Below are 24,615 nucleotides of genomic sequence, written 5' to 3' on the forward strand. Positions count from 1 at the left end.
TTAGTGTGATATCATATATCAGTGCTGTGAGACAGAAATATGTAATTTTAAATTTTTTAGTAGCTGCTTTAAAAAAAAGGTGAAATCAATTTTAATAATATACTTAACCAATATACCCAAAATATTATTTCAACATGTAATCAATGTAAAAATTATTAACCAGATATTTCACATTTTAAAATTTCTACTAAGTCTTCAAAAATCTGATGTATATTTTATATTTATACCAATCTGGACAGCCATTTCTCAGTTGCTCAATGGCCAGTGTGGAGAGTGTACAATACAGCTACAGACCAAAGTCAGAAAAAAAAAAAAAACATACTCATGGGTCTGCAGTGTTTTAAGAGAAGGTTTCCCCAAACTAGAACTAATTTGGAAATGCACTGAATAAATAAGCTATTACCATTGTCTTTTCACAAAGAAAAGCACTGAATACCTAAGTTATTATCATTGTCTTTTTACAAAGAACTTCTTCCCTCCCCAAAACTCCAATTATTCCAAGCCTTCACACCAAAATAAATTTATCAGATACTAGATAATTCCTTGCTCAATCTATTTCCACAATTCTATTTTGTTAACTACTGAAATAAACTATTATTTTAACTTCATTTATAACATTTACTATCAAAAGTTAAATGTCGTTTTGGCTTAAGCACTCACTAAAATCATTTTTTCATATAAGCCAGCAACAATATCTTTTAAACTAAGACATTCATAAAAAATTACATGTGCCATAATGGAAAAAATGAGTAAGTCATGATTTAATTTAAAAAGTGCCTCAAAGTGACATGCTTATTTCAGAAAAGCATCACTTGTAAAGAACATCTGCTTCACTGTCAGAAAATCAGAAAATAAACTGTTACACATTCAGTAGACAATGCTAGAAGGGTGGAATAAAAATCCAAATGGTATTCTGGAGTCACAGACAATTTTGCCAATTTCGAGAAAAAGCTTTCGCAGAAGATTTCAGTATAATTTAACGAAGTCTGACAAGAAAGCAGAAATTCACATCTTATTATTTTCAAATTATTATGTTCTTCAGAAACAATGCTCTCTGAGGACAGATGAAAAAGATATCAATTATAGTATGCTCTGAATAACTTATCTAAAATGCCTGGGTCCAGAAGTGTTTCAGATTTTGGATTTTTTAGGATTTTGGAATATTTGCATATCCATAGAGATATCTATAAGATCCAAGCATAAATGCAAAATTCATTTATGTTTCATATATACCTTATACACACAGCCTGAAGTTAATATGACACAGTAATTTTAATAGTTTGTGTGTAAAATGAGGTTCTGACTGTTTTGACTGTGGCCCATCACATTAGGTCAGCTGTGGAACATTACACATGTGGCTTGCACATTGGCACCTAAAAAGTTTTGAATTTTCAAATTAGGGATGTTCGACCTGTACTACATATTCATCTGAAGATTTAGTTTAGTGTTTTCAGTCAAAGAAAGCTGGTAAAATTAGCTTACAAAATTAATGCAGCTAAGAAACTAAAATTTACTTGCGATATGGCTATTTATGGTTAGCTTGAGATAATTCCTTAATTTTACATGGATAAAGTAATTACAGCATAATATGATTCAGAAAGTTTATCCAGAGAAAAGTACTGTTTCAAGCTTAGGACAGTTGAAAACTACGCAGCCTGGGTTTGAATCTGAGTTCCAATGCTATGTGAACTTCGGTACACTACTTTATCTGGGTATCAGTTTCTGTAACTATGAGGTATAATGAAGATTAAATTAGTCAATAAATAAAAATTTCTTAGATCAACATTTGGCATATAGTAATGAGTTCGGTGTTAAACATTGATATTTAATTACTATCATATATTGTGATCTGAGAGACCAAAATAGATGCCATTTTGTCAACTAAGACAAACCCTAAGGTAAAGGAAACAAAAGTTACCTGTAGGTCAAGGGTTCAGGGCCTGGCTGGCATGGCAAATTTCTAAATTCATATATACAATTAAAAAAAATACGCCTTTGCTAAACTCCTCTAACTGGAGCTATCAGGCAAGTTATCAGACTCCTATCTCTGATTTACAATCCAGACCACTACAACTCTGACTGTAGACAGCACTGGCAAACAACTGCAGCAGATACCTTAAGCTAGTTTCAGCCTGCTTAAAGAGGCTGTGCACAAACTGTCTTTGTGTCCTGTAATTCATCTTTTGTTCACTCTTCACACAAAGAGCCAGATTCCAGCTCATTTTAGTGCTAAAACTCTGCCCCAAAGTGAACACACAATGTATATTATATAGGTTTACCTATTGTGCATATGCTCAGTTCCCCTCATAAATATGTATAGCTTTTTCCCCAAATCTGCTGAATATGTATGACTCTATTGTGTAATAAGGACCCTGTGAGGCATATAACCACACCTGTCCCTGTCCTGTGTGAAGACAAAACACCTCTGGTCCATGCTGGAGACTATCTCTTCCTCATTAGTAAAACGATATCACTAATAAAGCTCTCCTTTCTATTAAACACTATTTAGCCACCCTGGGGGTCTTCTGGATGACAATATGAATTCTCATTTTGTGGGACAGAGGGAAGAAAGGAAAGTAATAATACCCTGAGTGCCTAATATGTGGCAGGTACTACTTTAGGTATTTTACAGTACTAAAAATTGTATTTTTTGACAAATGAGACAATGCAGGGAATTAAGGACATGCTTTACAGTCACAAAGCTCACCTCATGCTTTGTAACTTCAGGGTCTATATTCTCTCCACTAGTAAAACTGCTCTAGAGGAAACTCAATGAGAGATCAAAAAATGAAGAGGTGCATAAATGCATTTCCTCTTATGGATTACTTTAATTCTGTAAGGCAAATAATACAGGGGAGTAAGAGAGAAGCAGCAAATGGGGCACTATGAATTAACTCGAGACGCAACCAGCACTCTTGTATTCCATGTAATTAAAATAGTGAAAAATATTGGCTCACAACTCTAAAAAATCTGGAAAACTGTGCTATATATGAACAAAAACATTTCTTTAATATAAGTTTAGAAGGCAGTACACTATACTCATAGGAGTAAAAGAAAGCAGACTCTGCAATGATTACTTTAATTTCATTAAACATAATAAGAACAAGTAAAAAAAAAAAAGACCAAATAATGTTTCAATCTGTCAAAGCTAATTTCATTCATGAAAAGCAACAGTTTGCTACTTCAGGTATGTTTTTACTTACTTCTCCAATAGAATCTTGAGAATCCTGGTTGTATACCTGAGTCTCCACCTCTCCATCAGTACTTTCTTCTGCCATAACTTCTTCCTGTATCATAATACACTAATATATTAACCACATCAGTGTAGTAGATGAAGATGAAGGGTTACCTGTTTTTGTTAGTTCTCTCATTTGAAAAAACCCTTCGAATCTTTAATTTTATGAAACTATAGAAAAATAAAAAAATTTTTATTTAAAAATTATAATCACATTCCTCCTCAGTATACACAAAACAAGGTTTATTGAACATTAATACATGCTAATACAAGTTAATGTTAGTAGCCTTTAATGTTTGAAATTGAAACCTGCTTCATTACAATTTAAGACTTAACAACAAAAAGGAATATAATTTTAGTTAATCCTTAGAAAAAGACAGCAGGTAACAGTTTATGTCCATGATATTTAAAAGCTTTGAGATGAAATTCAATTTATGTTTTTATAACTGTGTTTTTTTATTGAAATAGAAACAAATTAAAGATATGCAAGAACATAAAACACTGTTGGCAACAATACCTGGGTTGTCAGTGGAATCTTTGTAGAAAGTTCAATAAAAGTGTTTTCCAGATAATACATTTTGGTCCCGAAAGGTTAATTTTCTCTAGGCTATAACTGAAAACAGTACCTTAAACCTACTGGTAAAGGTTAAAATCGACAAAAAGAACTTTATGCACCTCAGTTCCTACGGGTGTAACGCTTTTCAACTTCTTTGGAAGAGGCATTTCCACTGTATCATCAGAGACTTGGTCTGATGCTTCTATGGTGCTATCCTCTTCCTCTTCACGTGTACGCTTTGGCAAAGAAGAACTGGGGGTAGCCGAAACTTTGAAATTACATAAATCTTGAATTAGAGCATGATCATAACTCAATTTAGATAAAGATAATTTACCCAATATGGTCACTTAACTAAAGGAGAACACAGTAAACATTTAATTGTACAGATTATTAAAATATGCTCAACCAACTCCTAGATCAATGCATCAACATAATTTGTTTCTGCTAAGCTATGGGTAAACAAAGAGCAACTTACGCTCTGAGTCAATGTTTTTATACCAACCCATGCTTTGCTTAATAAAGCCAACCAATTTTTACAATATATCTGATTCACTGAGATTGTACTAATATGTTGTTATTTACAAAGTTTACATGGGACCTTCTACAAAACTCAGGACTCCTTGAATAAGAAAAAATGTACACTGTATGTAAATCAGTATATAGTCTTATCTTAGGTGTCTTTTAGTCCTCAGGACCTCTGTTAAATTACATACAATATGTTTTGTGTTAGTAGGTAAAACCAGTAAAAAACGTAACTGGAGGGGGAGAATCATCTTAATGACAAACAACTGATCTAAAAGTCATATTCAGCAGTAAACATGAAATACAATGTTAGTAATACATTCATTCATTCTAATATCTGGTAGAAAGCAAGTATGCACAAAGAATACTTGTGATATGTATTATATCCAAGATATCATAATTGTATAGGTTTACTCTAACTTCATTTGTACAAAGAACACTCAAGATATATTCAAGATATATAACTCAAGATATACTCGAGATCTTATAAATGCATAGGTCTACTCTGATTTCATTTTAAAATTAATCTTACCTGTGCCAAATACTGCTGTGGAAGTAGAAGGCCGCTCAACTGGTGAACTCTGAACAACCTCTACTATGTTTGAAGATAACTCCTGACTGACAGGCTCAATCTGAGGATGACTCTGTTGGGTGGGTTGCACAAAAGCTGTAGCCTGTGTTTGTTGCTGAACAGTTAAAATAGGTTGAGATATAGAAGGCTGGACATTAGGACTAGTAGAACGAACGGATCCACTTGTGCTTCCAAAAACTGGAACATGTTCCACAGGCCCTTCTGACTGCATAGCTGAAAAAATAATTATAATGCTGAATATAAACCTTCTACTTTCATCAAAGCTGAAATTATCTTTCCCTATTCTGCGGTAAATGTCACCTTTCACAAGGATTCTCTTGGCACTTAGTAGACAAATACACTGTGGGTAAAGGTAATGTATTACGGATTTTTAAATTCCCTATGTAATTGATACGGTAGCATATAATAAAATGTTGGCTGAATTAATAAATAAATAAGTATCCGAAACTGATTTTGCATCTATTCATTTAAATTACTGTTGAATAAAATTAATAAAATTAAGCTGGAAGTAAAATTAGAATTTTCATTAAGCATCATTTTGTTTTAATTGATATAACAGATAGTAAATATAATTAGTAATATATTTAGTTTATTCGATGTAGTTGAAATAAAACATTCTCTATTTTCATAGCACAGATACACTTGAATAACTTACTGAATTCTAACATTTATCAAGATAAGAATATAAGGAAATATGCAGGTAGCAAAGTTTTACTGAACACCTACTGTGGAGTTAGGTAAAGGGATTAAACAATAAGAAGCCAAGATTTTTGCCCTTGAGGAGCTCAAGGTAGTGGAGTAAAAAAGCATGTATACCACAGAATAAAATACAAAGTTGTAATTGCTGTAATGAGTAACAGAGTGTCATGGGAAAAAACTGAAGAAAGCAATGAAATGGTCAGGTTCAGTGAGAAAGCAATGTTGGGTTGAGCCAGTAATTCAGTATGATTTTCCAAAGTGGATTTCATATATTCTTTGTCATTACAAGTGAAAATTTTGGTCCTAGAAGTATGTACTTCAAATATTAAACACCCATTTTTATAATGATGCTGACTTCAGCTGTACTGGATGCTTCATTTATCTTTGAAATTACTGTCATCTTCTCATAATAAATCTAAATAAGCAATCAGTCTAATCAGATCTGTATTATTTCACTAACCTTCCTGTGATTCCACTTGTGTAGTGGGCATCACTGTAGCTGTTGGGGTAGTAGTGGGATTTGTAACAGTTGCAGGTGTAACCATTGGGCGGATACTAGCCCTGGGTGTTGACTTATTTCCAGCCAAAGCTGCAGCTGTCACTTTACTTGGAGTAGACACAACAGGAGTTGGCTTGATATTGGCTGTTGGTGGGTCTGATGTGCTGGCACTAATAGAGGAGAAAATGCAAGAATAATTAATAACAAATTATTACACAAATACTTTTAAAAACACAGTGAGTACAGGTCTCTATTTTTTTGTTCACTAAATATTTCAGAGCCTTATTAAAGCTGTTTTGAATTTAAGCATTAAAAACTATACAGAGAATGCTCCAGCGTGGTGCATCCTGACAATGCAGAATGTATCCAGCTGTTGAATTGGTGAACCCAAGTCTCAGCCCAGCATTTTATATCTGTCATCATGTAATATCACGGGGAAAATCAGTAGCAGCCTTAGAAACCAACTGTAAACTAAAAGATGAGAGATGTTTTCTCTGTCACAAAGCTTCATCTGATAGGACTGAAAGTATGCTGAAAACAAGTTGGCAAACATATGATACAGTTTTGCAGAGAAAATAACTCTTTAGATTATGTTTTTACAATAGAATACACAGATTTCTGTTTCCTAAACAGAAAGATCACTAGATATTACCCGAGCTTTAAAAGAAAAAGACTATGAAATAACTAAAACTCACATTCCTCTTTCACCAGAAGCTGGAGTTGTTTTCAACGTGATCTGTCTCTGCTGTTCAGGGACCTATAAAGAGAAAGCTCTTGATTGTTGTTCCTAGCCCACAAGAGTCCACTAAAAATGCTACAAAAAATATTTCACTATTGTTAATTCTCTCTGCACACGTTGAATTTTAGCCAAAATTCACTCTGACAAAGGCTCCTATGTCACCAGGCACTTTCAAGTAAAGTGTACAAAGAAGAACAATTTGTTACTTAAGCAGAATTAGCTAATCACCTTATTAGAAGGTTCTTGAGGCTCATCTCTCTGCTCAAGGTGTCTCTCTTGATGCTCCCTGAGTTCTCTTTCCAAGCGACTAATTCGACCTTCATATTGGGACTTTAGAGCAGTAATACGAACATCCAATTCGTCTTTCTGCTGATCTAAGGCTCCATTCCTTTGTTTAAGCTCCTCATTTTCTTTAGTTAGCTGATCTTTTACACCTAAAGAAGTAACCAGGTGATTATATTAATATTATAATCAAACATTTAAAACAACATTTATGCACTTAATTGACACATGGTCACATCAGATTCTACTACTGTAACATCTACATTAGTTATGATATACTATATATCTCAATGAGCAAAGTTCTAAGTACATTCACGTTTTAATTTATTACTAGAATATAAAATATACTCACTCCAACATAAAAATTTACTTTTTCCTAACTAAAATCTCAACAAACTAAAGATCTGGGTTAGCAGAAGCCCTTTTATATTTCAATGTATCATTCAATTCATTATTATGAATTGCAAAATTTTATTTCATATAATCTACAGCACTGTTTAAAATAATTCAAGAACTTTTAAAATCAAGTAAGTTTTAGGACATTGTCTTAGAGATCATTTAAAAAAAAAATGCCTGTAACAAAACCCAACTGGTTTGACATTTTATTTAACTACTCAGCAGACTGACAGGCAACGCTGAATAAACCCCTGAGCCTTGAAGAACTAGGTTCTTCATAAATTTGACATGATACTCTCCCCGAAGAGCTAGAGGGGCCCTCTACCAAATGAGGCACAAAAAAATCCCTGGACTGGTAAAGATCTTTATGCAGTCTACATAAGGTGTGTAGGCAGCATGGTCTGGGCTCAAAGGATCTCTGTCACAAGATACAATTGTTATTCATGAAAGCAGAAGGATAGCAGTACTCCATTATCTACGGCCAGCCAACAATTGAGAAAAATTTCATCATATCAAGGACATCCTCATCACTTGAAAATTAGGGTTGCTCTTTGTGTCCAACTAATTATTCCTAATATTTAAGGCACGCACACACACAGACACAAACACACCCTTCATAGTAGATACCTTTTATTTCTATTCCATTTAATTTTAAGCCTGCAACACACAACCAACTTTCACTACCAAGTTCAAACTTTAAACAGGTATTTACCAGCTAAGTGTGCAATTTTTGATTTTGCTGCTACAATAGCCTTTCTGGTTTTTTCTTCCTTTTCAGTTATCTGTTGTCGGAGCTGCTCCTCCTGTGTGGTTCTATCTTGAAGATCCTGACGAAGTCGTGAAAGTTCAGACTGAAGTTGCACACTCTGTTCCTGGAGATTTCTTGCTTCTGTCTCTTTTTCAGATAATGTCTTTAAAGGAAAACAAAGTATTCACCATGGAATTCAATCATTTCAATACAAACGGTATGTGGTAGCAACTTAAAGTATAACTTATTAATTTGCTCTTTAAAAGATTAAATAGAAGTATAAAAATGGTGGTCAGACCAACTAAATGCACACCTGAAGATGACTGGGTACTACTTACATACATGAGCCACTCCAAGTAAAAAGAATAAAATGTATCCATTCCCACAGGGTAAGAGAAAGTGTCAAGAGAAAGTGTCAGTAGTTAGAGCTTATTTCTTTAGATGTATAACAGGAAAGAATTAGGAACAGACTGTTCTCACACTCATACCTTCTGCAGATTCTCTACTTGACTCTCGAGTGATTTTGATTTTGTTTCAGCTTGGTTGAGTGTTTCTTTGAGTTCCTGCATTTCCTGGACTAAAACATGCTGTTCCTGATGGTCTCCAGAGGACTGAGCCGATGTCTCCATAACCTAAGACAACAAACAGTAAGAATACACTTACATATTTATGTTTAGTAATTCCATTTCTGCAAGTTTGTCTAAGAAAATAATCACAGCTTTGCAAAGAAACTTTATCCTTGAAGGTATTCAAAACAGAATTTTCTATGAAACAACTGTAATCTCCAAAAACGGGCAACTAGTTGTGGTTTTCCACATAACTGAATACTAAACAGCTAATCAAAATGATGCATTATAGTTGAATTTTCAACACTGAACTGCATTTTCATAATAATGAATCAAGTGAAAAAAGCAGACTACAAAAGAATATAAGCATATAATATTATTTCTTTGAAAAAACATTGCTTACATGTATGAAAAGGGATACTAATGTACTAATAGTGGCTAAAACAAAGGGGTAGTAATTGCGAATTTTTTTCTTTATTTTCTAATCCAACATGTAATAAATACGTAATTCTCAATATACAAATTCCTTACCTTCAGGAATTAAAAGCAACATTTAGATTCAAAACATAAATATAATAAAGATTTCTCAACTTTTTTGATAGGTGGTTAACATAAATAATTTATTTAAAACTATACAAAACCTGATTAGTCATCATTTTTAAATATCCAACGGTAATTACCAATGAGTTATAAGAACATAGCTTTGAAAATGGAGAGTACTTGAAAGGTGAAAACTGAACCAAAATATCTAGTATTTACCAAAATTTGTGAGTTTATAATGCATTTTCAGCATATTAAATAACTAATCTTAAATAAAGATATCATATATGGTTACACGAGTTCAGTATCTAAAAGCTAGTAATATTCAAAATTACAAAGAAATAAGATTTTGTAACATTCATCCTAATTTTGTTTTGTAAGAAAAGCTTCTTCAAAATACCTTATCTTGTTGTGCTTTAAGTTCTTCATATTGAGTCTTGTACCTACGTCCAATTTTCTTTACTTGAGTAATAGTTTTGACTTTTTCTTGGATATCAATTATTTTGGCATCTAAGTCCTTCTGGATGGTTTCCTTTTCAGTTCTTACTTTATTTAGATCTTCCTTCAGACTCTGAATTAAGTTCTGGTTGTTAGTCAAAGATGCATTTGATCTTTAAAAAATGGAGGAAAAAATAAAGATTAAATATATGAGATGTTTTTCAAATTTTGAAGTTCAATGTAACTTTACGTTATACTGCTTTAATAAATTTTTTTTGAAGATCCTAAAAAATACCTGCATACTCCAAAGGTAAGACCTTACAAATTCACAGCCCTTCGGCAAGATCTTATTACATAGGTTTACATGTGCATTTTAGAGATGAGAAAAACGGAGTTATCAGTGGTCAAGTAACATGCGCAGTTTCACAAACTAAAATCAAGTGATGGTACCCAGATTTTAATTCAGACTTCCTTGAGAGCAAAACCCACCCTCTTTCTACTGCATTGAGTATTGTCAAATTTTTTCTGTAAAGGGCTGGATATTAGAATATGCTATACTTTGCAAGCCACAAAGTCTTTGCTGCATTTTTCTTCAACAATGCTTTAAAAATATAAAAATCAGTCTTAGCTTATAGGCTGTGCAAAACCAAATCATGGGTCACATTTGGTCTGTGGGCTATAGTTTGCCAACGCCTATACTATATCCTGGACTGAACTTGAAATCAGATGGCCTGAATTAAGAGTACGGGTTAATTTTGAACTGAACTTGAAATCAGATGGTCTGAATTAGGTAGTCAATCTTTTTGAATCTTAGGTCCTTCATTTTTAAGATTAAAATATAACTCTTCTACTTAATATGCTAGACTATTGCTATAAAGAAAATATATATACATAAGTATGTATAAAAAACACAAAAATTTGTAAGTTGTAAAGCAATATATAAATAGGGCCATGATATGGGCAAATTACACTAAAGTTTAAAAAAAGGTAAACCGGAAACATTAATATTTAATCTCTTAATTTTAAAGGGGCAACACTTTGCTATTAGTTCATTAAGAAAAAATTAATACTTAAAAACTTCCCTTGGCCAGGCATGATGGCTCATGCCTGTAATCCCAGCTCTTAGGGTGGCAGAAGTGGGAGGACAGCTTGAGCCCAGGAGTTTGAGACCTGCCTGGGCAACAGAGGGAAACACTGTTCTCCACAAAAAGGAACAAAAAAGCCAAAACGATAAAACCCACTTGCCTTACAGAGTCACAAATATAAGCTAACCAAAACAACAGCAACAACAACAACAACAACAAAAACTACTTGTAAAAGTCTTTGATAGCTATAAATTTAGCTTTAGACTTCTACTGAGTAGCTCTTTAAAAAATAAAATATAGAGAAATAATTATCTATAAGGAGGATATTCTCACATATACTTTATATATGAGGGCATAATATTAAATCACTGCTTGACTCTACAAAGTAGACGCAAGTCAGATATGGGTGCTCTAGCACTTTCCATTCTTTCTAAAACCACGAGGCAGGCACTTGGGGAGTCATGTAAATAAGTAAAATAAACATCTTTAAGATTTTATATATTATATACGATTTAAGGCTTCTTTCAATATACCTTGCAATTTCAGCTTTAAGTCTACCAATTTCTTCTGTCAACTGTTGAATACGCTTAGTATGAACTTCCTTTTCAGAAAGGAGCTTCCGATATTCTTCTGTATCTGGATCTTTCTGTTGACTTACTAGATGCTAGAATAACAAAAATGCTTACTTGATTTTTTTAGGTTTTATGAAACAAATGTGCTATAATAAAATGGAAGAATATCTGATTATGTTTACATTAGGTGTCTTGCATGTAAAGTAATCAAGCATGGAACTACAAGATACTAAGATCAAACTTAGCTTTGGTTTGGCTAAGAAGTCTAGCCAAAATGGAAGAGGAAAAAAAATCAAATGTCATTAACTGCTCATTATATTTTCATATTTATGAATAAACATTTCAGATTAGTTAGAAGCCAAATAAAGGGATCCAAGGAATCAAAACTTTCAATATTAAGTACATAATTTCATTGAAGTGACATTTAAAAGAAAAAGAAATATAGATAATGTATTACAAGTTAAACACACAAACCTTCTGTAGATGCCAGGTAACATGTTTTACGTGTATTACATTTTTTATCACACGAAAGGTGATAAGAGTGTCCCTCATTTTACAAATGAGGAGAACTAAAGCTCCAAGAGGTTAAGAAACTCTCCCAAGTCATATACCTAATACATGCAAGGCAGATTTCTAACCTTTTGTTTGAGTAAAGAGCTGAGTTTCTAACCACAGTATGTTACATGGTTTCATCTCCCTAAAAACGTTCCAGTGAACAAGTCTTTTTAAAGTGCTTCAATAAATTCAATAAAGTATACAGATTCCTAGTTTGCTTTTTTTTTGAGACAGCGTCTCCCTCTCTCACCCAGGCTAGCATGCAGTAGCATGATCACAACTCACTGTAGCTTCGACCTCCTAGGCTCAAGTAATCCTCTGGCCTCAGCCTCCCAAGTAGGTGGGACTACAGGCATGCACCACCATGCTCAGCTAATTTTTAATTTTTTGTAGAGATGGAGTCTCACTACATTGCCCAGGCTGGTCTCAAACTTCTGGGCTCAAGCAATCCTCCCATCTTGGCCTCCCAAAGTGCTGGGATTACAGGCATGAGCCACCATGTCTGGCCTCAGATTTCTATTTTCATGTATAAAAATATTTTAGAGATAAAATGAAAGCCTAAAACTTTTAAATTATGGAAAATAAAGTAACTGCTTTTAGAAATGTATATAATGCAACAAAATTTTAATAAATTGGGTTCTGTTTAACATGTCAAATATTTACATGTATTAATAACATAATAGACTTTCACTAATAAACACAATTTTCACTAGTTCTTCAAATATTTTTATCCCCCTAAGTTTCCCCTATTATTAAAAACACATGTTTCCATGTTTTGGAAGAGTTTTAACTGCATTTACCTGGTTACGTGCTTTCCAACGTTTGACATCCTCTTCCAACAGCTTCTTCTCTGCCTGCAACATACCGCTTTTCTCACTCAGCTCAGCATTTGCTTCTTGTAAGGGTAAAATATCTAACTCCAGTTTTCTTACCTGAAAGTCATGCCAATATTTAACAACAAATGTAAAAATTCACTTATTATTAAAAATAACATGCTTCCACTCTTGATAACCAAGCAACAAACCTTTGCTTGCATTTGCTGTAGATCCTGTTCTAGTCTCTCCTTTTCTTCTCTTAGCATTTTATTGGTCTCCATAACTACATTCATTGTTTCAGTTTTCTTCATCAGTTCTTCATGCTGAGCCATTGTTTTTGCAGTTACCTAAACATTTCAAATAAATATACATACCAACATCTAACAATAGTTGAAAGTCTACCTTCCTATGAGCTCAAATCCTCCCTACAACAAAGTAAAGAGGATTTAAGTTTCAACTTTTTGAACTAAAATTTTGGAAAGTTCATGTTTACTTTTCTGTGAGGCATGCTAACTGCACAGTTTAAACAAATACAAGAATTACAAAGATAAAAGTGAAAAGATGCTACAAATCCCACCAACAAAGTATTAACATTAGGTAAAAATATCAATCCAAATCTCTATTTTTTTCTTTCTATATCTTTTTTTTCCTTGCTGCACTAAATTCAGTTATTAGTTCTAAAATGTTATTTTAATCTCAGTTTATTCCCTCTTGTTCAGAAATCTCTTTATTTTGATCCTTTGTTCCATCATTTTGGTTATGAGAAATTTTACTGAATTACCTGTGAAGAAGTTTTCCTTCTCATAGGGTATAATTATCCATCTTTTGCATTTGGTATATTACTTTCTTCCTCCACTATTTTCAAAGCTATAGCATATTTCATGGTTGCCATGCTACACTGTTCAAGCTTAGACAGACATTTTATTATTATTGTTTTATTAGTTTTTGAGATGGAGTCTCGTTCTCTCGCCCAGGCTGGAGTCCAGTGGCATGATCTTGGCTCACTGCAAGCTCCACCTCCCAGGTTCACACCATTCTCCTGCCTCAGCCTCCCGAGTAGCTGAGACTACAGGAGCCTGACACCACGCCCGGCTAATTTTTTTATATTTTAGTAGAGATGGGGTTTCACCATGTTAGGCAGGATGGTCTCGATCTCCTGACCTCATGATCCACCTGCCTTGGCCTCCCAAAGTGCAGGGTTACAGGCGTGAGCCACCGCGCCCGGCCCATTATATTACTTTTTATATAATCCATGTTACTTATTGACTCTCTTCTTCCTGTATTTAAGAGTTGGTTTTCCCCTGTGAACTTGTTCGTGGGCAGGCATTTTCTAGTATTTACTTTCTATAGCCCAAAGGAAAAAAAAAGGAAGCAGAAAAGACTGAAACAATATGCAGTCTTTATTACAGACTCTGATTCTGTCCCTTTTCCTCCAAGTATTAACTCCATTGAACTGGAGGCTCTATTATTTCCATAGTGAGATACATTTGAATTAAACAGGATATAATTCTGGAAACTTTAGCTTCTGCTGAACACATAAATCCCATAAACTTCATTATTTACTTTTCCCTGTTCAATGGTTTCTTAATAGTCATTCTGACTACTTATCAGTTAAAAGAGGTGAATGTTTTAAGATCTTAATTTCCTTCCTTCTAGATGTGGGGGTATATTACTGTAGCTCCTAAGAATGAAGTAACTCAACAATAAGCTTTGGGTGGTAGTGTGGTGTAAGGAGTCAAGCTTGTGTTATTACCACCCATTTCACTACCACAGCTTCTTTTCCTTTGGTTGTTAGTTTTACTACTTTTGCTCCTTGGGTGAGAAAGATATTCTGTAGCAGTTTAAATCACTTTATCTTAGAATGACTATCCACATGTATAAACCATAACTATAATAAATTAAGACAGTTGGAATTTATTAAGCACTCACTACATACCAGACATGCTTTTAAATGCCTCATGTGCACAAACTGAATTAATCCTCATTATTATCCAAATATTACAGATGAAGAAACTAAGGGCAGGGAAGTTAAACAATGTACTCAACGCCACAGCTAATGGTATGAAGCTAGAATCTGAAACCAGGCAGTGTGGTTACAGAGCCTTTATTTTTAAGCACTATACTGTATTAGTGTTTAACAAAAGCTTAATGAATTTTTAAGTTTAGAAGAATGCTTACTTCAAGTTAAATTTTACGTTATGCTAAATAGTAGAGATACAAATGAGTGCTTCTCTTTTGATTTAACAAGTGCTTTCTTAAAGCTTACTATACCTACCTGGACTTTCTCCCTTTCAGCATTTAGACTATCTTGCAGTTCCTGCAGCTCTCTTTCTAAAAGTTCAACCCTTTGTCGATAACGCAGACTCTCAACCTGAGCCACCTCAAACCTAGTTTCAGCAATTTCTTTTCTCGTCGTATAAATCTACAAAATAGAGATATTAAAATTTTACGTGAATTTTAAAAGCCAACATTTCAAAACTTGGGTAATTTGGTAAGATGACAAAATCACTGACTTTAATAACTATTTCACATGTTTTTATTAATAATAAACAATAATGGGAAATGCATTCCTATTTTCTTTTATAGACACTGGCTTTAGAATGTTCATCTCTAAAATGATCTGAAAGGCATTTATTTTTTCAAGAGAAATCTGCTCTAGTTCCTACTATCAGATTCAAGATCCTACTATCATTATTAGTCACTTACTAGTATGTGTAAATGTTAAAAGTTATAAGTTTTTTGACAAATAGAAGAATGAACTTCATATCAAAATTATGTATAATCTCTTTAATTTATGCATTTGTAGTTTTATTTCACAGTTGTTATACCACAGAAATGAGGCAGTAAGAACATGATTTACCTGAGAATTTCCAAAATTTGTTCTTGAGATTTTCCTTCTTCACTGAGAGATACATTCAGTGGTCCTTGTACACCTTCCTTCACAGAGGCAACGACCTTGTCACTTAATTTTTCGATCTGATCATGAAGTAATCTGTTTTGTTTCTCCAGATCTTCACAGCGACATACACATTTGGAAACTTCATCCTGCAAGCCAAGAGTCTATCAGAATAGCAGATTTTTCAATACACATTTTAAAAAACAACTTGGCCAGGCACAGTGGCTAACGCCTGTAATCCCAGCTACTTGGGAGGCTGAGGCAGGAGAATTGCTTGACCCGGGAGGCAGAGATTGCAGTGAGCCAATATCACGCCATCGCACTCCAGCATGGGTGACAGAGCGAGACTCCATCTCAAAAAAAAAAAAAGAAAAAATAAATAAAATTCTTTGAATTCAACTGAACATTCTATTCAGATTTACAATTATACCTTTAACATTCTCTCTCTTTCTTCCCAAGATGCTTTACACTCCAACAACTGTGATTCTGCTTTCTGTGTTGTTTCTTCCAAATGCTGACGGACTGATGCCATTTTTGAAACCTGCTCCTTCGCAGCTTGTAGAGCTTCAACATCAGCAGCATGCAGCATCAATTCTCTCTCATACTTATTCTGAGCTTCCACAGCTATTTTAGCCTATAAGAAATTATTCCCCAATTGATACCAAAGATTAAAAATCCATAAAGCTAGCTAGCACTTTTGGAAAAGATACACATTGAACTTTTTAAATAATAAAAGTAAAGACAATCTAAATGTAGCAAAATAAGAAATTAAAAGTTAATGCATTAGCTACTTAATGAAATATAATAAAACTGTCAGAAATGACCCTTAGAAGATGGTAGCAATTTGGACAAACTTTCTGATATAAGAAACTAAACATAACTCAGCTATATAAATACTAAATTATAGATCCACTGATTTTAATGAAATTTACTTTGAAGCATTTCCCTGTATTACATTTTAAAATAGTGATATACATGTTACATATATATAGGCAATAAAGAATAGTAACCAAACGAATAGCTATTAACATGACACCCAACTTAAAATAAGAACATTACCAATATCTTCAAATGTATTCCTATCCCATCCTACCATTTTAGTAACTCCAACTCCTGAATTATTTTATCATTTCTCATTTATAAAAAAATTATAAAAAGCTTCAACACGTGTGGACATACATACATACACTCAAACTAATGAGACTTTTTTTTAACATTTTATAAAAAGCAGTATATCGATAGATGTGCAAACTTAGTAATGCATTAACAATGTTAGGAAGAGGTTCTTGTTTTGTTAAGGAAATGTTGTCTCTAATCAATTGTATCTATAATTTTATAACCGGATCTAGTGAAGGACAATAGTAAAATAATTTTTGCAAATGAGAGCCAAGTACAAATCTTAGTCTTCTACTCCTGTTTTTGTTTTCCCATTGTCAAGATTGCTTTGTTAACGAATATTGCACTATGTATTTATTTTTAGCCTTCATCTATACTTTTCAATTTGTCCTAAGTTCCACAACAGTGGAAATAATCTTGAATTTTTCCAAGGTCCACCAGTTCTCATAATGCATAAATATACTGTAAGAATCATTCTCTAGGATCAAAGCTCATTTCTCAATTAACTGGCTATAACAGCACCACTTACTTGTTCCTGACAGTCACGTCTGGCTTGCTGCTCATTACTTAAAGCTGTGCTTGCTCTCTGAAGAGCTTCTTGTACTTCATTCTGAACACTAGAAAGTGTTTTTTTCAATTCAGATAACTAAGTAGAAAGAACAAGATTAAAACCAAAATTAATTGCAACCTTACTTGGAAAATACTGTATTGTAGTGTTACTATATTGAAGGCTCATTTTTCAAGATCCAATTAGACCAAAAAACTGCTGCTAAATTTAAAATGCTCAAACCCTGATATAATCAGTTTTGCAACTCTATCCATTCCCTAACATTTGCAAAAGTCGTCTCAGGTAGGGGCTTTTAAAAAGAACCACTGATACCTATTTCTGTAAAGTAGTCTAAACATTTCAATGGGAAATGTATATAGAGCTACAGAAAAGAGTAAAACATAATTTTGCCTACGTTTTTAATAAATTTCTGTTGAGATGAACCAAATGGCAACTAATGACCTAGTTAAAAGAATTCAAATCCTTACAAGTAAAAAAAAAAAAAAAAACAACAACAACATTAATACCATTAACCTATTTACCTGTTGTTCCATGCTCTCTATGGCTCTTCTCTTATCATCCTGAAGTTCTTGTTTTTCCTTCTCTACTTCCATCAACTTCTTTTCCAACTGTGTCTGAAACTCAGCTGACTCTTTTAAACGAACTTCAATATTCTTACGCACTTCTTCTGTCACCTTTACCACATCACAAACAGTAGGATATAAAAATTACATACATTTAAAATCATATAATTACTTTCTCCAAATCAAAACTAATTTGATAAGAAAATTAATGTTTGCTTTATATTAGAAAAGCATACATTAAAGGTGATTAGAAGATTCAACAACAAGCAAAAACACCATATAAATCTATAAGCATTTACCTTTCAACTTGGCTACTGGCCATTTTTCTCTTTTGAAATGAAATTTCCAATCTCTCATTTCTCCCTCAACCCTCATATCCACTTGCCAAATCCATCTATTCTACAATCGAAAGGTATTTTCCTCACACATTGTGATGTCTTTACAGTGATGTCAACTACAAAAGAATCTTTTAAAATTGCAGCCCTAGACTACTGCTACAGCCTTCAAAATGAACATTGTATCTTCCAATCTACCACATGAATTTTCTAACCAAAAAAAAAAAAAATCTGATTATGACATGTTAAAAAAAAATCAATGGCTCTTAATAAAACTACAGAATATAATTTAACATATTTAAAACCTTTCACATTTGGTTATCAACTACATTTATAACTGTATCCCTTCACTACTCACTTTACAAACTGTCTTCTGAAGGCTTTCTACCATGGCTGAGGGTTCCCATTATGTAAAATACCTTTCTGCTCTATTTGCCTACACAGATACCTTCATTCAAGGCTTTATCTGCACAAATGCCATCTCTCGTGTAGGCATGCATACCCAGAAAACAAATAACATTCCCGACCTCTCATTCTCAACATTTGATCTGGACCATTCCAACAGCAAGGATAACCTCCTTGCTTCATGAATTTTGTGTTTTTGTTTTATCTGTCTTATGAGACTCAAGTACTTTCATAAGGTTAAAGGCAATGACGCTGGTCTAATTCATACCAGTGCCTTACAAAGCAATCCTCTAATTAATAAAAAGAAAGTTAACAAATGTGTTCAGATTGAATTCTGAGTTCAGAATTATACATACCTGTTTTTCCTTGTTCAGGGATTCTTCTAAACTAGTAACCATTGCTCGATATTGTTCTACATTGCTAGTACTTGTTTTGAGTCTCTCCTTTAAGTCATTCACCTGCTCTTCTGTCTGTCTTAGCTGACTCACAAGATCATCTACATCTTCTTTGTTGCTAGGCTGACCTAAAAGATACAACAGCTCTGTTAAAATTAGTATTTCCAATAGTATTTGAGATGACTGTTATAAAGAGCTTATGAAATTAGCATTAAGGTTCAAATATAGATATATTTAGAAAGTATGTTTCAATCTATGCCAAATATCAAAATAAAAACAGGTACTTTGTTATGTTACTTCCTCAAAAACAAAAAATTCAAATATTAATATTTGAAATCCGTTACAAAAATTAAGAAAAGAATATTCAAAAGAGAACAATCAAATATTTCCACTAAACTGAGGTAGCTATACAAAGAAATGACAGAACTCTTAATTTATTAAATATTACGGGAAGTCAGGGACCCCGAATGGAGGGACCGGCTAGAGCTGTGGTAGAGGAACATAAATCGTGAAGATTTCATCTTAACATGGACATTTATCAGTTCTTAAATAATACTTTTATGATTTCTTATATCTGTCTTTAATCTCTTAATCCTGTTATCTTCGTAAGCTGAGGATGCATGTCACCTCAGGACCACTGTGATAACTGTGTTAACTGACAAATTGACTGTAAAACGTGTGTTTAAACAATATGAAATCAATGCACCTTGAAAAAGAACAGAATAATAGCGATCTTTATCGTACAAGGGAAGACAACCATAAGGTCTGATTGCCTGTGGGGTTGGGCAAAAAGAGCCATATTTTTCTTCCTGCAGAGGGCCTATAAAGTGACATGCAAGTAGGAAATATATCGCTAAATTCTTTTCCTAGCAAGGAATATTAATATTAATACCCTGGGAAAAGAATGCATCCCTCCGGGGAGGTCTACGAATGGCCACTCTGAGAATGTCTGTCTTGTGCAGTTGAGATAGGGACTGAGATAAGCCCTGGTCTCCTGCAGAACCCTCAGGTTTACTAGGGTTTGGAAAACTCAGCCCTGGTAAATTTGTGGTCACACCGGTTCTCTGCTCTCGAACTGTTTTCTGGTTTAAGATGTTTATCAAGACAATATGTGCACTGCTGAACATAGACCCTTATCAGTGGTTCTGCTTTTGCTCTTTGCCTTATTCCCTCAGAAGCATGTGATCTTTGTTAGACCCTTATCAGTGGTTCTGCTTTTTGAAGCATGTGATCTTTGTGCCTACTCTCTGTTCTTACACCCCCTCCCCTTTTGATACCCTTAATAAAAACTTGCTGGTCTGAGACTCAGGTGGGCATGATGGTCCTACCAACATGTGATGTCACCCCTGGCGGCCCAGCTATAAAATTCCTCTCTTTGTACTGTCTCTCTTTATTTCTCAGTCAGTCAACACTTATGGAAAATAGAACCTATGTTGAAATATTGGGGGTGGATTCTCCCAATAATTAAACATTATTTACTCTAAAACACTAAATCTTAAATCTAACATTTAGCCCAATTTTTATCACAAGTACATAAAATAGGCAGAAAACTGTAAGTTGGAAAGAATGTTTTATCACATGGTATCAACAAGAAAGTATATACTTATCTCCTAGATAATTATATACCCATTATTTATATGGATCAGATATTTATGAGTCTGTATATATGCACATATACAGAGAGATGCTTCTGTACTCCCAGTGGGGGCACATCCTTAAACTCATCATAATTTGAAACTATCTTGAGTTGAAAACACATTTAATATACCTAACTCACTGAACACCATAGCTTAGCTTATAGCTTATAGCTTTGCCTAGACTACCTTAAAGGTGCTCAGAACACTTACATTAGCCTATAGCTGGTCAAAATCTTCTAACACAAAGCCTATTTTATAATGAGGTGTTGAGTATCTCATGTAATTTACTGAACAAATACTGTACTGAAGTATTTTCTACTGAACATGTACTGCTTTTGCACCATAGGTTGAAAAACTGTGTGAATCAGAAAGTCTGCATACACTTATTAGTCATTTATTTTCCTTGTATTAAGAAATAAAACCATATAGAAAGATTGTTGAGACACAAAGGCTTTGAACTTGAAATGACGTATTTAAAAGGGAAGCAAAATCTAATGAAACAAATGTTTTACCTGAGGCTACCAATAAGCAAAAATTGGGAATACTACTTTAAAGGAGATCACAAATCAACTCTTTCTTTAAGAGAAACTTATCATTGTAGATTTGGTATGTAACCTCATTTCCAAGGGGCCCGGGTTAAAAATCAAATAACTCTCTTCAGAAAGAATAATTTTTAAAGTATCAATAAATAGTTTCAAGGATTAGAAAACTGGGAACATACCTTGATCAAAGGCCAAGCCAAACTATTCTGAATCTTTTAAAACAGCGAATTTACTATTGTAGGCCCAAAACTGAGTACCACTATATAAAGAAAAAGTTGGTTTTTTTTTGTTTTTTTGTTCCATTTTACTAGCATTCATTAAAAACTGAGTACCACTATATAAAGAAAAAGTTGGGCTTTTTTTGTTTCTTTTTTGTTTCATTTTACTAGCATTCATTACTGACAGGATATATTATAATACTAAGAAATACTTATTTATTTACAATTATATTGGTCTACTTATTTTATTTACCTTTACCAGTTCTCTGTGAAGACTGAGAAGCAAGTTGGACTTCCATATTACTGAGGTGCTGTTTCAATGTAGCAATTTCTTTTGAGCATTTTAAATAGTTCTTTTGTGTTAAGATGAAGATTTGTCTCTGTATCCAGTTGTCTCTTTGTATCTAAAAGTTGAACCTGTAAAATACATCAACCTTATAACACTCTCTTTAGGTTCCTAAGCAACTAAAGGTTCAAACTATCTTTTTATAGACCTTTGGAGCTCAGTCGAGAGAGAGTAACAGAAAATAGATTTACTGTCACACCTGAGACAGCCAAAAAAACCAGAGAAAACACATGAAACAACTGAGATCCCTGAGATGGAAAACAAAAGAGGTGAACCTTATATTGCCTCGGTTTACTGATTTAAAAGTTTCCAGGCTATGACATAGGGAAGAGGAAATGAGGCAGAGGCCAGGAGACTCTCTGAATTGAGAACACAGATCTGAAAGTCCAGGGAGACCAAAGCAGCTCAAATTTGTAAGACAGAATGTAAGACAGGAGGGGTGCACACACAGAGTACCCTGGAGCTCTACAGAGGGTCCTCCTTAAATATTCACCAGAGTAGTGATCGCTGCATATATATAAGGCGCCTACCCCAGACACGGGAAGAATTGTCCAAAGGAATTAAGAGTGAAGAATATCTGTCATTCAAAGAAAGTCAAGAATAATGCCTCTTCCCAGCAGCCAGACTAAAAAAAAATCCCCACAATTGCCCTGGACACTGGCACTAGCACTCATGAAAGTCTTGGCCTCAGTAGTGGGGAATAATAATTCCAGAATGCACACTGTTCTGGGCCCACCTAATACATCATAAAAGGCAAAGTCTAAAGAATCAAACCATTTTAAATTAACTTTACTGCATCTCAGAATAAAGCTCAAGAAGATTTAAAGGAATACAAAAATAGTCAGCACCCAACACAATAAAACTCACAATATATGGCACCCAGTTAAAAATTACTGGGTATAGAGTGAGGCCAGAAACTTAGCAAGAAAGTTTTTCAAAATCATGCTTCATCTTGGATGGCAGACTGTCCACACACCAGATTAATTACTGAACATAAACACACTACAGAAATTCAGAACTCTGATGGACTCACATCTAGATTTCTAGTAAGTGTATGCCTTTGTTCCACCTCATTTTCCAACTTCTTCTTTAGATGAGAGATCTCATGTTCCAGTTTTTCTATCTGGCTACTAAGTCTTTGTTTGGTTTCTGTTTCAGATCGCTCCAGTATTCCCTAAAGTAAAGAAAAGATTTTTGGTTATGCTTAAGAGAAAGGCAATACAAAAAATAAAAATTAAAGGCAAGAAAGAAATACAGTATTAAAACCCATTTCTACATGAAGAAGGTAAAATCCAGAGTATTTATCAAGAAAGTATTCTGGTATTTTTCAATATTAAAACATCTATTATACACGAAAGAGATGGAACACATTACAATCATCACTCAGATTTCCCAAAGTTTTAAAGAAAATAAAAACTTAAGAATTAAATCTTATAAATAGTAAAACTGCACAGTACACTGTAAATACAACTCAGGACTTACCAATGTATGGTTTCAATCAATTTTCTTTCAATATGTTATTTAAAATACTGAAATGTCTTAATAAACTCCAAAATTCAATGATTATAATGGATGACAAAAGTGATGGATAAATTTTCTAATTAAGGAAATTGAGAGGATACAAACATAATCTAAATTTAATTTTATAAATTTTTTCTACACAGTCTTTTATTGGTTACCTGAATTGTTTGCAGATTAGTTAGCAATAAGTTTTGCCCCTTTGTTCAGCTAACAAAGACTCCCTTTGCTGAGAAAGACGAACTTCAGACAATTTAAGCATTTCCTTTTCCTTCTTCAAATTTTCTGCTCTTACCTTAACATAAGTAGAAATGAAATAAAAAAATGCTGAAAAACATGGTGTAAAATGTATTAAGATTATAAAATGATTCATACATCACTACATTTTTTTGATGCTCTTAGAGACTATACCTCCTCATTGTACAAGGAAATACAAAACTTACTTTCATGTGCTAAAATATGAAGCAAAAATTTTTGGGGATGATCAATGAAAAAATCTTTTGACTACTACAAATACTTATGGTTCCTTGTTCTAACAATCCAGACTTCAAAAAATAACAGCAAGAAAAATTTGATATGCAAGAATAAGAGAGCAGAATTGCATGACTGCTATAATCATACCTGACTACTATTAAATTATTGTAAGTTTTAGAATCCAAGCTGGTTTCTAAGTACCTGTTTAAAAGTGATGATTCATCTATTTAAATCATCTCCCTCCCCTCAACCCACAGTACATTCTGAGTCTCAAGGGGACCAGGGAGAGTGTTTTGAAAACCAATAATCTGAAAGTACTCATATTTACACACAATGATTCATAAAAATAATCAACCATAAAATTCACTCTACCAGCTTGAAAAAATGCTGCTGCCCACTCCTCACAATGGAGTTGGAGCAAGATAAAAACAAAGAATACAGCCTTATAAGAGCATTATAGACCGGGCGCGGTGGCTCAAGCCTGTAATCCCAGCACTTTGGGAGGCCGAGACGGGCGGATCACGAGGTCAGGAGATCAAGACCATCCTGGCTAACACGGTGAAACCCCATCTCTACTAAAAAATACAAAAAAAAAAAACTAGCCGGGCGAGGTGGCAGGCGCCTGTAGTCCCAGCTACTCGGGAGGCTGAGGCAGGAGAATGGCGTAAACCCGGGGGGCGAAGCTTGCAGTGAGCTGAGATCCGGCCACTGTACTCTCAGCCCGGGCGACAGAGTGAGACTCCGTCTCAAAAAAAAAAAAAAA

General features: G+C 33.9%; 1 protein-coding gene across 1 annotated transcript in view; it reads right to left on the minus strand.

The window, feature by feature from the left end:
* Positions 1 to 24,615, minus strand: part of TPR (translocated promoter region, nuclear basket protein) — a 66,954-nt gene that overhangs the window by 16,438 nt on the left and 25,901 nt on the right. The window contains 24 exon segments of the mRNA XM_017848052.1: positions 3,204 to 3,287; positions 3,911 to 4,059; positions 4,846 to 5,118; positions 6,065 to 6,273; positions 6,799 to 6,860; positions 7,071 to 7,276; positions 8,233 to 8,431; positions 8,757 to 8,900; positions 9,775 to 9,985; positions 11,431 to 11,561; positions 12,825 to 12,956; positions 13,049 to 13,186; positions 15,115 to 15,248; positions 15,251 to 15,261; positions 15,700 to 15,884; positions 16,166 to 16,369; positions 17,381 to 17,497; positions 17,941 to 18,093; positions 19,079 to 19,245; positions 21,768 to 21,856; positions 21,858 to 21,931; positions 22,894 to 23,034; positions 23,540 to 23,580; positions 23,583 to 23,673. Coding sequence (XP_017703541.1) covers positions 3,204 to 3,287; positions 3,911 to 4,059; positions 4,846 to 5,118; positions 6,065 to 6,273; positions 6,799 to 6,860; positions 7,071 to 7,276; positions 8,233 to 8,431; positions 8,757 to 8,900; positions 9,775 to 9,985; positions 11,431 to 11,561; positions 12,825 to 12,956; positions 13,049 to 13,186; positions 15,115 to 15,248; positions 15,251 to 15,261; positions 15,700 to 15,884; positions 16,166 to 16,369; positions 17,381 to 17,497; positions 17,941 to 18,093; positions 19,079 to 19,245; positions 21,768 to 21,856; positions 21,858 to 21,931; positions 22,894 to 23,034; positions 23,540 to 23,580; positions 23,583 to 23,673 — 3,345 coding nt within the window.

This window comes from Rhinopithecus bieti, unplaced genomic scaffold (genome assembly GCF_001698545.2).
Source record: "Rhinopithecus bieti isolate Rb0 unplaced genomic scaffold, ASM169854v2 scaffold_27006, whole genome shotgun sequence".
Classification (NCBI taxonomy): domain Eukaryota; kingdom Metazoa; phylum Chordata; class Mammalia; order Primates; family Cercopithecidae; genus Rhinopithecus; species Rhinopithecus bieti.